General features: G+C 38.5%; 1 protein-coding gene and 1 long non-coding RNA gene across 6 annotated transcripts in view; both read right to left on the bottom strand.

The window, feature by feature from the left end:
• LOC128500160 (coagulation factor XIII B chain-like) overlaps window positions 1-15,035 on the bottom strand; it is a 169,962-nt gene that overhangs the window by 97,965 nt on the left and 56,962 nt on the right. The window contains exons 14-17 of one of the 5 annotated variants that reach the window (XM_053469201.1): window positions 9,578-9,628; window positions 8,025-8,198; window positions 7,419-7,469; window positions 252-284 (exon numbers count right to left, since the gene is read on the bottom strand). The exons of the other annotated variants lie outside the window; for them this stretch is intronic. Of the exons in view, the coding sequence (XP_053325176.1) occupies window positions 252-284; window positions 7,419-7,469; window positions 8,025-8,198; window positions 9,578-9,628 (309 nt within the window). The remainder of the gene's footprint in view (window positions 1-251; window positions 285-7,418; window positions 7,470-8,024; window positions 8,199-9,577; window positions 9,629-15,035) is intronic. 5 annotated transcript variants of the gene reach the window in all.
• On the bottom strand, window positions 11,314-11,751 carry LOC128500163 (uncharacterized). The gene is made up of 2 exons (XR_008354896.1): window positions 11,556-11,751; window positions 11,314-11,520 (listed from the first exon to the last, which is right to left on the bottom strand). It is a non-coding gene; the product is annotated as an uncharacterized LOC128500163 (long non-coding RNA).

Genomic DNA, 15,035 nt, shown 5'->3' on the forward strand with positions numbered 1-15,035 from the left:
CTCCTGTGTTCCAATGGCACATTGTGTTAGTTTTTTGAAGTTTAGGGTTAAAAGGCTAATTGATCATTAGGAAACTCTTTTGCAATTATTTAAGCACAGCTAGAAACACCCATAAAAACAGCTAAGTGACCCCAAACTTTTGAACTGTAGTATATATATATATATATATATATATATATATTCCTATTATGATATTTTTTCCCAGCAAACTGCAAATGCACTGGTTTTTCACAATCGTCTTTTCACAATACCTTTATCACCAGTAGATGGTTCTTCGGATTCAGCTGAAAAGGGAAAGTAGATTACATGAGTTAAATTGTATTGCACCTGCTTTTCTTGCTTTTTTTTCTTGAAAATATGAAACGTGTCCTAATCCATGTCCTATCTATGTGTGACTTGACCCAATCTAAGTGGACATTTACGACACCAAAACCTGCACATGTAACCAGGTTTCTTTTGCACATTTGAAGAAACAAAACATGTAACTCACAACATTTTTTTAGTTATACTCCTCCTGGTCTGTTCCATAAATCATGTGTAATCACAATAACATATAAAAACATATTCGAACTTGATCCTACCATTTTCACATTGTCGTTGCATCGTTATGGTTTACATAGAAAAACTAGCCTAGCTATGCTATATTGTCCAAGAGAATTGTGGTTTCAACTCCTTGATGTCACTATTCATTAAGAAGCGCAACACGGGTTTCTTTAATAAGAAGATCCAAGCTGGCACTATATAATGCATAATTCAATAGGTGAATAGACTTTGAAGAAATCTTTTTGATATACAATACATGACCAGCATTTGGTAGAATTGTGCATTCAGATTCATACAAACCTGTTTTTTTTTTAAAAGAAAATTGCCTGTTTCATGCATTTGTATGAATTTCTGATAACGAGGGCGATCCTGGTTAAACGGATAAAAACGAAGTGCAAAAGTGCCTAAATTTAGTAGGATTTGTCGATTCGTTACCACATGTAGCTGCCATTACAAACAGTTTTGTCGTTCCTTAATGAGGTAAAGTTGGAGGGACTGTGTGTAGGAGGGTATATATATCAATGACTGATAGAAGTGGAAGTAGCCAAAAGGTTGTCTCATGACTGTGACTCCAGCAACATGTGGGAGTTTTTTGTTCCTTTTTATCACTGTGGCCAATCAGAATTCACAAGTGGAAGGGACAAGCATTACCTGATGCCATTTTAACTTGTCAGTAGCAGCAGTCACAGACTGATGGAAGTTGGAGTGTGTGACAGTGACAAGCTTAGCATAGCCTGAGACTGATGCTCATTGGTCATTTACAATACTGCAAGTTAATAAATAAGGTAATACGCGTCTTATAATGCAAAAGGTGTACTATTGTGGGGAGGATTGGAGAAGCTGTAGTGGATGAACAAAATTTATATATACCACTTACAGGGACTGCATCAGATATATTTCCCCCAATATATTTTAGGGCAAAAATTATAGTTTTTGGTCAACACAAAAAAACTTTGTAACAAAAACTAGGCATTTGACTGTGCTTGCATACAACTTGCTTTAGTTGTTTATTAACACCCTAACGACCAATGACACAGATGGGATGATTACACAGCTCAAACGAGACACATTGGGGATGGGTCATAGATTATCATTTGATATGATGTTTTTTGTTTTTCTGTCTATATTAGGTTAATTCACACTGGTCTTACACCACTGGAGTTCACGTTAATGATCTAATTATGTCACTAATTAAATAATATACAAATAGGGTATTTTTTGCTCTCTCTCTCTCTCTCTCTCAGGCTAAATCAGACTGGTCTTATTTATTTCTTGAATTACACCACCGGAGTTTCACATTAATGATTCAATTACGTCACTAATTTAATAATGTACTGGTGATTTAGGTATTAATAGGGAAATGTTTATATTTATTTTTTCATTCAGACTGGCCTTATTTATTTCTAGAAATACACCACTGGAGATTCACGTTAAAGATCCAACTACATCACTAATTAAATAATATATTGGTGATTTAGGATACACATAGGGAATCTCTTTTGTTTCTCTCTCTATATATATATCAGGTTAATTCAAACTGGTCTTGTTTATTTGTTGAATTACACCACTGGAGTTTCATGTCAATGATTCAATTATGTCACTAAATAAATAATGTATTGGTGATTTAGGTATTCATATGGAAGTTTTTTTTCTTTCCACTCTCTTTTTGCATCTCCCCACTCCCCAAAACCTATTATTCATTTATATAAGGTATAGGGTAGCATTCTCGGAGGGAACATAGCCTTCTACCTTGTGTCACAATGAGATATAGAAAATGCACTGAAGATGTAAACGGCATGATGGGATAAGCTGGGATGTTTTCTTTATGTGTCTAATAAGTTTTATGTGTTATGTTTTTTATGTTTTTGTTTTGTATCATTTGTTGATTCTGGGGGACTGGAGGAACCCATTCCGGTGGTTATTGATTAAGGTTAGATTGGCTTCGGTAAATGTGCAGGGCCTAAATTCACCATATAGAGGGTCATTTGTATATAAATTTCGTCTTAGAAAATGAGTCGATATCAGATTTCTCCAAGAGGCACACAGGAGGCAGACAGATAAAATGAAATGAGGCGGTAAGCAGCTTCCAACTAAAAAATTTAAAACGGAGTGGCTATAATATTTTCTAAAGCGATAAATCTGAAGATTGATTATCAGATATTGGATCCAGAGGGTTGATATTTGATTTTGATTTGCAAAATAAATGATGTAAAATGTAGTTTAGTTAATATATATTTACTTGACAAAGCGTCGGTAAGATGTTTAAATAAGATATTAAGAAAGGTGGAGTAGATCAAAACGGGACATATTATGGTGGCAGGTAACTTTAATTGCATCTAAGACGTTAATATAGACAAAAAACTAACTCATGGGACAAAAGTAGATGAATCAAGCTAGATTATTGAAAAAATGTTTTAACGACTATACGTATCTATCTAGAGCTCATCTTTCTTATTCTAGAATAGACATGATTTGGGGAAATGTACATAAGACTAAATTATGTATAATATTAGAAAGTAATAGTATTATGCTTACTAATTTCAGCGATGATTATTCATATAGGCCAAGAACTACTTGGAAAATTAATGATTATCTGTTAAGATCTCAAAACAATATAGAGTGAAGTTATAGATTGCTTTTTATTGAAAACAAAGCTGCAGATGCTGAAATAATTGGTGTATGTTTAAATCGGTAATCAGGGGACATCTTATCAAAATCAATAATAAACAAAGGAAAGAGAAAGGACTTGAATTATGCAAACTCTATATTCTACTGGAGAAGGTGTCCTCTGAAAACAAGATTATTTCATCTCAGGAAAAAGCACAAGAAAGGTACAAAATTCAAAAATTAATAAATCAGAGACCCTTAAAAGCGCAAACTCAAATACTACATTAAGGGCAATAAAGTTGCAGAGAAACTACAGAAAAAGAATGCCATAAATAGAATCACCAAACTAACAGAGGGCGATAAGTCTTATATGACTTCCGGGAGCATAGGCAAGGTGTTTAATGAATACTATAAAATTATATAACTTATTGCAATTCCCAGCTGAAGATGCTATTGAAGAAAACTTACCTAAAACAGATACCCTGACAATTTCAGATCTACAACGAGATAGACTTAATATCCCCATTACCATTTCAGAGATTGATAGAGCTATTTCTGCCTTAGACAATTATAAAACTCTAGGCCCTGACGGTTTTAGCAACATATTTTATAAAGTGTTTAGAAGCAAAATAAACACACACACCTAGTCAAAACTTTAAATAACATTGTACAACAGGGTAGTTTTCCTCCTGAGAAGATTAGTGCTAACATACTACCAATTTGGAAACCAGATAAACAACCTATAGAAGTAACCAACTATCGGCCGATCTCACTAATAAAGGTAGATGTGAAGTTATTCTCTTCTATACTAGCTAATAGACTGAAAGATGTGATAAATACCGGAATCTACCCAGACCAAATTGGTTTTGTCCCTGGCAGGACATCCAGTTACAACACTAGAAGAACGCGGCCACCAGGAGGAAAACTCCCCTGTTGACAATAGCTGTCGACGGCGAAAAAGCGTTCGACAGAGTAAATTGGAACTTTCTCAAGAATACGTTTTTACCTTGCTTCTTACCGTCTAAGTCTGTAAACAATCTAAATCTATTGGAGACACAATGTAAAGTCTCTAATAGATGGTATTTGGTGTCTACCAGAATATCTAAAATGTACTCTGACAGTTCCTCTATTGGTTGGAGATGCAACAAAGTAGAGCTCATACTAACATGTGTGGTGGAACCGCGAGGATATCAGACCTTTATGGTCTAAGGCTTTTGATTTCATTAAAAAATTACTAATATCCAACTAAAGAAAACACCAGAATTGCATGTAAAATTGCCTAAAATGAGAAGAATCGATCTACAATATATTACCAACCACCTAATGGCTGTTAAGATAACAATTGCACGAAATTGGAAACAACCTCATCAGCTGCTTTGGTCTACTGTTATACAATTTAGCCTCCAGATTAAAATGGAAAAATCATTGCGTTGGCCATATTTAAATTCCCCAAACAATTATGAAATTTGGAAATTTTGGCAAGATAAAATAGACAGAAAAATATCGGGCCGATGCACATAACTAATATTGACTAATAAATATTAGCTAATCTATTTTTGGGTAAAGTGTACCGTACCTATGGTTCTCCTCCATGCCTCGTGCAATAGGTATATGATATTTGTAGTTTTAAATACCACACATGGAGTTTTATATGCATGAAGACTACTTTTATCGATAATTAAGCCGAATAGGAGAAAGGATGAAGCCCAATTGTTTCTATTTTTAATTATAATAAGTTATCTTATAACTTTGGTATTTGTATTAAATTAACTATGTAAGAGTGATTCTTTTTTTACTTTCAATATTATGTAGACCAAAACATGGAAATACAAAATAATAATGTTGCATTATAATAACTCCTAAGGTTTAATAACAATATTATTATACAATATATAAGCTAGGTTTAAATTAGGATTCTAAACAATTCTCATCCCTCATATACATGTAAACCTATTTGGGGTGGTGATAATATCCAGAAGTGTAATTGAAAGATGGGAAAGAATATGGATTGCTGTCTGCCTATGCAAAGAACTAACACAATGTGTTTTTTTTCTTTTCATAATTTACTTTTATTATGATGTTTTTGTTTATGAAAACTGAATAAAGAAAAAAAAATACTAGCATCTGAAATACCTTGGAGTGTCTAGTTTTCAAAAATATATGGTTTGATGGGGTAAATTGAATTGGCTGGCTTCAAAGATGTCACAAATAGCACATGGGGTAGCATGACCAGATTTGTAAAAAATGGTTTTGCAATATCAAAATGCTACTTATTGCCCTATAACGTGCAAAAAAAAAAATCTGTTTAGTAAGTTTTTTATTGGCTTTTGTAGATGAGTAAAATATTTTTCAAATAAAAGTAAAATACAGTTTTCCGCTACTGCATCTTCTTGTCCTTCGTCTTCTATCTTCTCTTTCATCTTCTCTCTTTTATTTTCCATTTTCGTCTGCATCTACTGACATAACCTGGCACAAACTTCCACCAAAATGGTGGCGCTTCCAATGACATCCTCCAGCACAATCCTCCAATTGGGTTGGATGATGTCACCAAAAGCGCTGCGACTTTGGCTGAAGTTCATCTTAGGGCAAAATGGCAGGGCTTTCGGGGATGTCACGCAATTGTCTCACCCAATTGAAGGATCAGATATAATCTGGCGCGAAAGATGGCTTTCTGTCACATCCTCCTGCCTGACTGGAGGATTGTGCGAGAGGACATCACTGCAAGCTGCAATTTTGGCGGACGTTCTCGCCAGGTTATGTCCAATCCTACAATCAGGTCACAGGACGTCAATGAAAGCATTTCGCCATTCTGTGACATCCCCCTCCCTCCCGATTGAAGGATAAGATAAGAGGATGTCACTGGAAGCGCCACCATTTTGGTGGAAGTTTATGCCAGGTTATGTCCGCGGATATGCAGATGAAGATAAAAGAGAGAAGATCAAACATAGAAAATAGAAGATGAGGAACAAAAAGATGCAGAAGTGGTCGGCAGAAGCGGAAGTGGCCGGCATAGAAGGTAGGGAAACTTTTCAAAAGCGTGAGATAGAGAGAGTGAGTGTATGAGTGAAAGGGCCTGCAAATTTCTGACGAAAACTCCGTTTTTTGCTTCATTTTCAGCCACTTTATGAGCGGTCTGGCCTCGCTTTTGTGGCTTTGTATGAATGGTTGAATGTGCCAAAATGCTGTAAATTTGCAGGAATCCGAATGCACAAGTCTACTCACTATTACAAAATTAAGTGCTTAATTGTAGTACCTGCGTTTTTGGGGGTTATTTAGGGGTTATTTATACAGGATCATCTGCTTTAGTGTGTTGTAACTTTATGTACTTTTCAGTATTTGCAGATGACAAAATTAGGAAGGTAAAACACTCTAAACTAAACATTACCGTATTTGCTCAATTATAAGAAGAGGTTTTTTCCAGAGCAAATGCTCTGAAAAATACCCCTCGTCTTATAATCGGGATCGTCTTATAATCAGACCTCAACTAGGTCTGACTATGAGACTAAGATCCAGATCCCCCGCAGCGATTCAGGGGACCTGGATCCTCCTGCCCCCCCCCACACTTACCAGTACTTCTGAGTTCCCGGTGCTTATCCGGGCAGCGTGTAGAGCTCTACGCGATTGACGTACACAACTTCCGCTGCAGCCGGGAGGAGATGCGGTTAGCAACGGGGGTAGTCTGCGTTCATCGCGCAAATCTTCCCCGGCTGTCAGAAATCAGAGTTCCCCGTGATCTCTGACAGCCGGGGAAGGTCTGCGCAATGGACGCAGACAACCCCCGCTGTTAACCGCACCTCCTCCCGGCTACAGCGGAAGTTGTCTACGCGAATCGCGTAGAGCGCCACACGCTGCCCGGACTACGCACCGGGGACTCAGAAGCTCCGGTAAATTTGGAGGAGGGAGGGGGAGGGAGTGTTAAATGGGGGGCATAAGGCATTTCTGGAGGCAGAGTGCTCTGTGAAATGCCTTTTAACCCCCTTAATGCCACTCTGCCTCCAGAAATGACTTTTAACCCTCTATATGCCATTCTGCCTCCTGAAATGCCTTATACCTCCCTTACTTTGAGGTTCTTTATTATGATTATCTTAATTCTTCACATTTAACATAAAAAATATGCATTTTCCTGGGAAAATCTGGAGTGCTGTTCAGCAGATAAACCTCCTGAATAGTTCATGTTCATGTAGCGTAAAGAGGGTGAGTTGTAATCAGCCACTGCTGAAATAATATATTACAATACTCCTCGTGTCTTCATCATATATATATCATACCTGGTTGAATTATCCCTTCTGTATCGTCAGTAGGTTCATCAGAGGTTTTAGCTGAAAGAAGCAACATAGTGAATTTGTTTTAATCTAACCTTTTTATGGTATATAAAGCATTATATATATATTATATATATACATATATATATATATATATATATATAAACATACAGTATAAGTAAGCTAGAGGTTATCTCTCAATGTTGGTAATGTTGTATAATACAACAAAGCAGGGCGAGTGTGTTTTAGGACTGCTACATTACACAGAAACAAAGAATATGACAGCAGATAAGAACCATTCAATCCATCTAGTCTGCCCATTTTACCTGATGTAAGGGACTCAAACTCATTGATCTGGTCCTATAGTGAGCATAGTTTCATTTCTATCTCACAGATGTTTAAAGTCCCTCAATGTATTACCTTCCACTACTTCTGCTGGGAGACTGTTCAATTTATCCACTATTCTCTCAATAGATAAATGCCATTGGATATAACACCAAACTGTTTTTTATATACATGTAAGCTAGAAATACTGCTACCAAAATAAAACTGGCCATTATTATCCGTGCTAGATAAAATAGACCAAGACAACAAAAAATATTTTGGAGCTACCTTTACAACTGGGTACTTCTGGTTCCCAGCCATGTGCGTGACATGTTATTTCACTTGATCCAACTAGTATGAAGTTTTTTTTACAAGAAACTTTGACTTTCTCGCCTACTTCATATTCCTTCTTCTTGGGATCTTTGGAAGCTGTACTATCTAATTGCAGCTGGCACTTTGTAGCTAAAAAAAGAAAAGGAAAGAAGAAAAGACAGTTACAAGAAACTTTGTGACCTTCTAATGTAGTGTTTGGTACATTAATAATGAAATATTAAGAGGAATTTATGGTTGAACTGTTCACCACTTAAACATATTCCTAGGATTATTCCCGGGAGACAAAAGCTAAATTAAAGCTTAACATTAGACTCTGACATTAGAAGTGATAACTGACTGTTGTGTCTATCATTGGTGAAGAGATGATAGTCAAATCCATCATGGTTTTCCTAATGACATTTGGAACTATAACTAGTAGGAATACTTACAAAGCATGCCATCAAATATTTATAATTAATATCATCTGTGAAAACCATTTCAAAACAATCTGCACAGATATTTTTTAACATTTAAGAATCTTTTAAGGAAGGCTAAAATAGGAAATAAAAACCCACAGACAAGGAGGCAGTAGGGAACCTTTGAAAATGTATATATAATTCTGATACTTAAAAGCACACTCCAGCCATAATATGCATTTTAAAAGATGTCAGTTTAAATTTTCGTGGTGCCTGTCTTGCAGAATAGTTCTGCAGAATACCCTCATATGTATTGGACCCTATTGCCTGCCCCCTCTCTATTTCCAGCCGAAGACCTCCTGCAATGTGATATACTTCCAGGGTTTTTTGTAACATTTTTAAAGAATGTATATTTAAGTAAAATAATGTGCATTCTCTTTTTCTTGAGGCTGTCAGGGACATTATAATGTTCTCAATGTCTACTTTTAACAGATTGTCAAGTGTCAGACCATTGGCGTATTTTGTAATGTAAGTCATTGTATTGTAATTGTAAGTTTTGTATTACTGAGAGGATGATAGAAGTAGAACAGCCTTCCACCAGCAGAGATAGCAGTCAACACACTTAAAGGAATTTAGATATGCATGGCATAGACATAAGCCTGTCCTAAATTTAAAGATGAGCCCATTGACTGGTTAAAGTTTGAGGCTTTAAAGTGACAATGAGGAAACTAGATGAGCATAATAATTCTAATAATAAAAATACTACAATTTGACTGCAAATGAAAACCACTCAGACCATCTAGTCTGCCATTATTTATGCTGTATATGCTCCAACCTTTAACTGGCGCTTCATCTTGTCTATGATTTAGGATATCCTATGCAATCCATGTCCAATTCTTGACTCCAGCTGGTATCTGATTTTGACTATCCACCTGCCTGACTTGCCTACAGACAAACCTTTCTCCATTCCTTAACTCCAGCTTGTATCCGACAGCAGATAAACCTCCTAAATAGTTCATGTTCATGTAGCGTAAAGAGGGTGAGTTGTAATCAGCCACTGCTGAAATAATATATTACAGTACTCCTCGTGTCTTCATCATATGTATATCATACCTGGTTGAATTATCCCTTCTGTATCATCAGTAGGTTCATCAGAGGTTTTAGCTGAAAGAAGCAACATAGTGAATTTGTTTTAATCTAACCTTTTTATGGTATATAAAGCACAGCATTATATATATATATATATATATATATATATATATATATATATATATACGAACATACAGTATAAGTAAACTAGAGGTTATCTCTCAATGTTGTATAATACAACAGAGCAGGCCGAGTGTGTTTTAGGTCTGCTACATTACACAGAAACAAAGAATATGACAGCAGATAAGAACCATTCAGTCCATCTAGTCTGCCCATTTTACCTGATGTAAGGGACTCAAACTCATTGGTCTGGTCCTATAGTGAGCATAGTTTCATTTCTATCTCACAGATGTTTAAAGTCCCTCAATGTATTACCTTCCACTACTTCAGCTGGGAGACTGTTCCATTTATCCACTATTCTCTCAATAAAGTAGAGCTTCCTTACATTTCATGAAATCCTCTTACCCTTGTTTTACATTATGACCTCTTGTTTGAACATTGCTCTTCCTTTCACTTTTTTTTAATTAAATGTTTCTATCACATCTTTCCTCTCTCTTTTTTCCTGTAAACTATGCATATTAACAGGGACTTAATGCCACCTGGGGCGAAGTTTAAAATGCCGCCCCCCCCGCCGACGCCAGGGGGGCGGCATTTTAAACTTCGCCGACGCCATTATCTACCCTAACCCCCATCCCCCCCGGTACTTACCTTTAAACAGTCCTGCGGCGAGTCTCCCTGCTCTGCCACGGTGCCGGCTTGTAATGCTGAGCGCCGTAAATTGACGTCACTTCCGGCGCTCAGCATTACAAGCCGGCACCGTGGCAGAGCACGGAGACTCGCCGCAGAGGAGAGAGAGAGGGGCGCCGAGCGGGTAAGCGAAAACCACTCGGCGCCCCTCTCTCTCTCCTCCGCTTAAAAAAAAAGCGCTTGGGGGGGCAAAGTGCCGCCCCTACAAAAGTGCCACCTGGGGCAATTGCCCCAGTCGGCTCCATTGTAGGGTCGGCCCTGCATATTAAGACCTCTTAGTCTTAATCATTTTTAGCCTGCAAACCACTTACCATTTTCTATCCCTCCTCTGAACTATTACCAATGTGTTAACATCCTTCTGGAGATTGGGTCTCCAGAGCTGTGTGCCATACTCTAGGTGAGGATTGACCAGAGATCTGTAAAGTGGTAGAACAGCCTCTATCTTCCTGCTACTGCAGTAATGCCTTTAGCTATACAACCCAACAATGTGCTTGCTTTTTCTGGAAAAAAAATGTATATGTATGTACGAACATACAGTATAAGTAAACTAGAGGTTATCTCTCAATGTTGTATAATACAACAGAGCAGGGCGAGTGTGTTTTAGGAATGCTACATTACACAGAAACAAAGAATATGACAGCACATAAGAACCATTCAGTCCATCTAGTCTGCCCATTTTACCTGATGTAAGGGACTCAAACTCATTGGTCTGGTCCTATAGTGAGCAGTTTCATTTCTATCTCACAGATGTTTAAAGTCCCTCAATGTATTACCTTCCACTACTTCTGCTGGGAGACTGTTCCATTTATCCACTATTCTCTCAATAAAGTAGAGCTTCCTTACATTTCATGTAATCCTCTTACCCTTGTTTTACATTATGACCTCTTGTTTGAACATTGCTCTTCCTTTCACTTTTTTTTAATTAAATGTTTCTATCACATCTTTCCTCTCTCTTCTTTCCTGTAAACTATGCATATTAAGACCTCTTAGTCTTAATCATTTTTAGCCTGCAAACCACTTACCATTTTCTATCCCTCCTCTGAACTATTACCAATGAGTTAACATCCTTCTGGAGATGGAGTCTCCAGAGCTGTATGCCATACTCTAGGTGAGGTTTGACCAGAGATCTGTAAAGTGGTAGAACAACCTCTATCTTCCTGCTACTGCAGTAATGCCTCTAGCTATACAACCCAACAATGTGCTTGCTTTTTCTGATGCTTTATCGCATTGTCTGCTTCTCTTTAAGTCATCCAAAATAATTACTCCTAAGTCTCCCTCTTTTGTTGTCACTGATATAACAGTGTATCCAATAAAAAATCCACCTTGGGATTTTATCATCCCAAGTCCATTATGTTACAGTTATCAACATTAAACTGCAGCTGCAACACACTAGACCAGGGGTGTCCAAGTTTTTTCTGCAGTGGGCCACTTCATCAGAATTGTATACGTGCGCGGGCCGCACTTATTTTTCACTGTGACAAAAAATATGGCCTTTAATAAAATATGCAGATTAAAATAAAGTAAAATGACACAAAACCTTTACTCTTCCTCTCACTGACTTCTGGGCCTAGAAAGTTTTGCGACTACAAATTCAGGATTCCCTAGATTTATTCTAGGGATGAACTAAAATGAAAATTCTGGACCAAAACATTCAGGGTTCCCTTAGCCAAAACCGAAAATGACCCCCACCTTTAAAAATAATAATAAAAACTCACATTTTTAATAAAAGTAGGTAACACACAACTGGACAAAATTAGCAATATGACTTGGCAACCAGTAAATGCTGGCAACCCAGGCAACCAGTAAATGCTGGTACCTAGGCATGATGGGACTGTGCTCGCTGTGATTGCTGTTAGCAATCACACTCCTATCATGCCAAGTCAGCCAGTACATGCTGGTACAGGGTGGTTGTAAGTGATGTGCAGACCCCATACTGCTGGCAGCATCACTACACAAGGGGGGCAGCTAGCTAGGTTTCAGCATGTACTGGCTGACTTGGCATGATAGGAGTGTGATTGCTAACAGTAGTCACAGTCCCATCATGCCTAGGTTCCAGCACTTACACATCCATCCAGTAAATGCTGGAACCTAGGCATGATGGGACTGTGATTGCTGTTAGCAATCACACTCATATCATGCCAAGTCAGCCAATACACGCTGGTACAGGGTGGCTGTAAGTGATGTGCAGACCCCATACTGCTGGCAGCATCAATACACAAGGGGGGCAGCTAGCCAGGTTTCAGCATGTACTGGCTGACTTGGCATGATAGGAGTGTGATTGCTAACAGCAATCACAGTCCCATCATGCCTAGGTTCCAGCACTTACACATCCATCCAGTAAATACTGGAACCTAGGCATTATGGGACTGTGATTGCTGTTAGCAATCACACTCCTATCATGCCAAGTCAGCCAGTACATGCTGGTACAGGGTGGCTGTAAGTGCAGACCCCATACTGCTGGCAGCATCAATACACAAGGGGGGCAGCTGGCCAGGTTTCAGCATGTACTGGCTGACTTGGCATGATAGGAGTGTGATTGCTAACAGCAATCACAGTCCCATCATGCCTAGGTTCCAGCACTTACACAATTATGCTATCACACACACACACACACACACTCATTTATTCATATAATCATTCATTCACAGATTCATTCCCTCAATCACACACACTCATTCAAACACCCTCCCCACCCCCTTACCTGCACTGCAACTCCTCGATGCCGCTTACAAACTTCAGCAGGGGGCGCGGCCTCCCTCTGCCTTCTCTGCTAAAGCACAGAGGAAGTAGGATGTCACGTGAACTCCGCTTCCTCTGTGTGCAGTCCAGAAGACCCTCCCACAAGTAAGTAGCAGGGCTTGAGGTGCGGCTCTCGTAAGATCGGTTGCCCTGGCTGCCGATCTTACGCGGGCCGCACCTTGAGGTCTCGCGGGCCGCATTTGGCCCGCGGGCCGCATGTTGGACGCCCCTGCACTAGACCATTCTTCTAATTCAGCTAAATAATTTGCCATTTGACTTGTTCCACCCAGAAGGTCTATCCAGTTGCAGACTTTTGTTTCATCTGCAAACAGAGACATCTTACCATTAAGACCTTGTGTAATATCACTAATAAAAATATTAAAAAGTCCCAATACTGATCCTTGAAGTACCCTACTAGTAACAAGTCCTTCCTCTGACAATGCATTATTAACTACAACCTTCTGACTTCTCAATCTCAATCAATGCGTTATCCATCAGATTATTTTGACATCCAAACCCAAGGCCTGCAATTAGCCGTTTTTCTGTGCTGGAGACAAGCACATACCTAAAGGACTACCTTTAAGTGTGTGGGATGTGAATACTAACAAAAGGGAAACAATTACTTGAATTGACACACCACTCATCATATGCACTTTAATATATATATATATATATGATAGTTGTGTAGTCCCTTTCAAGTTGTGGTGTGCCACCTTGCAAATGCACTCATATGAACTTTAAATTAAAGCGGGTCTTTCAGGCAAGTTGTTACTCATTTATTGCACTAGGGTTTCTCTTGATTATCTACAGTTATTTGATTAGGAAACCTATAATAATATTGCTCTATAACAGCTGTTACTAGGTAATTAGGATGCTAATTCTGAGCTATTACGTTAGTTCTATCCTCATTCGGTAGTAGCCATTTTGTTCTGGAGTGTGAGATCAGTGATATTTCTTTTATAAAGTAGCACTGCCATCTTTTCATAAAGATTTTAACTTACAAATGGTTAAATAGTCCTTTTTACACTAAACATCTAACAATTATTACACTGAACAAATAACAAAAATATGAGTTATATATACATATGTTATGGAACTAGAATATATCAGCAAGAAACGCTTATTGCTTTAATGAATATAAGCTGGCCTCGACCAATAAAGGGTTACACCTCACGCAGATACGTGAGAGACGCAACTAGCAGTGTATTCAGTTATCTATATTTTACTAACCGCAAGCGCCATCCGGCTATATCTAGTTGCAGGAAAGTATCTGTTTTCTGCCTTTCTGCCTATTTCCGCATAGTTTCAGGATTAACCAATTAATAAGCTTTACATAACCTGACATCCCTCTTTCCGGACACTATATAATCTATAATATAAACAAAATAAAGCAGAGTGATTTGGGACCTGACCCAGAGTGTGTCGTGTATCTTATTTCTCTCTCCGTGCACGTACATTTATATTCACATAATTTGGAGCAGTTCAACAATTGAAGAAAGGCTTTATTGGAAAGCATCCAAAACAGTTGGCGGCCAACGTGGGGCTCGAGGAAGCCGTACCCGTCGGAGGTCCCTCCCGGGGAGAGTTCATGCCGTGAGCTGACGATTAGACCCTGGGACTGCAGCCCAGTTACAAGGTAAGATCGTTTCTTATCTACCTTGTGTGTCACTCGTTACTCACGTGTGTATTCGGAGGAGGGAACTCAGGTGGTTGACGCACCCTCGAGAGGCAATAAAAGAACCCCTTGTAAATATACTATCGTAGTCACTTGTTGAACTGTGGTGCCTCCCTTTTCTGGCAAGCACACTGTAGTAGGAAGGAATCGGTAAAGTGTTTCAAGTCTACACCTGATCAACCCAGTTGCTCTGATCCCAGACGGTGCCGTAAGACTAACACTATTTCGGACAGCCCAGTCGCCTGTCCCCAGTGCATAATA

The sequence above is a fragment of the Spea bombifrons genome, chromosome 6 (genome assembly GCF_027358695.1).
Source record: "Spea bombifrons isolate aSpeBom1 chromosome 6, aSpeBom1.2.pri, whole genome shotgun sequence".
Lineage (NCBI taxonomy): Eukaryota > Metazoa > Chordata > Amphibia > Anura > Pelobatidae > Spea > Spea bombifrons.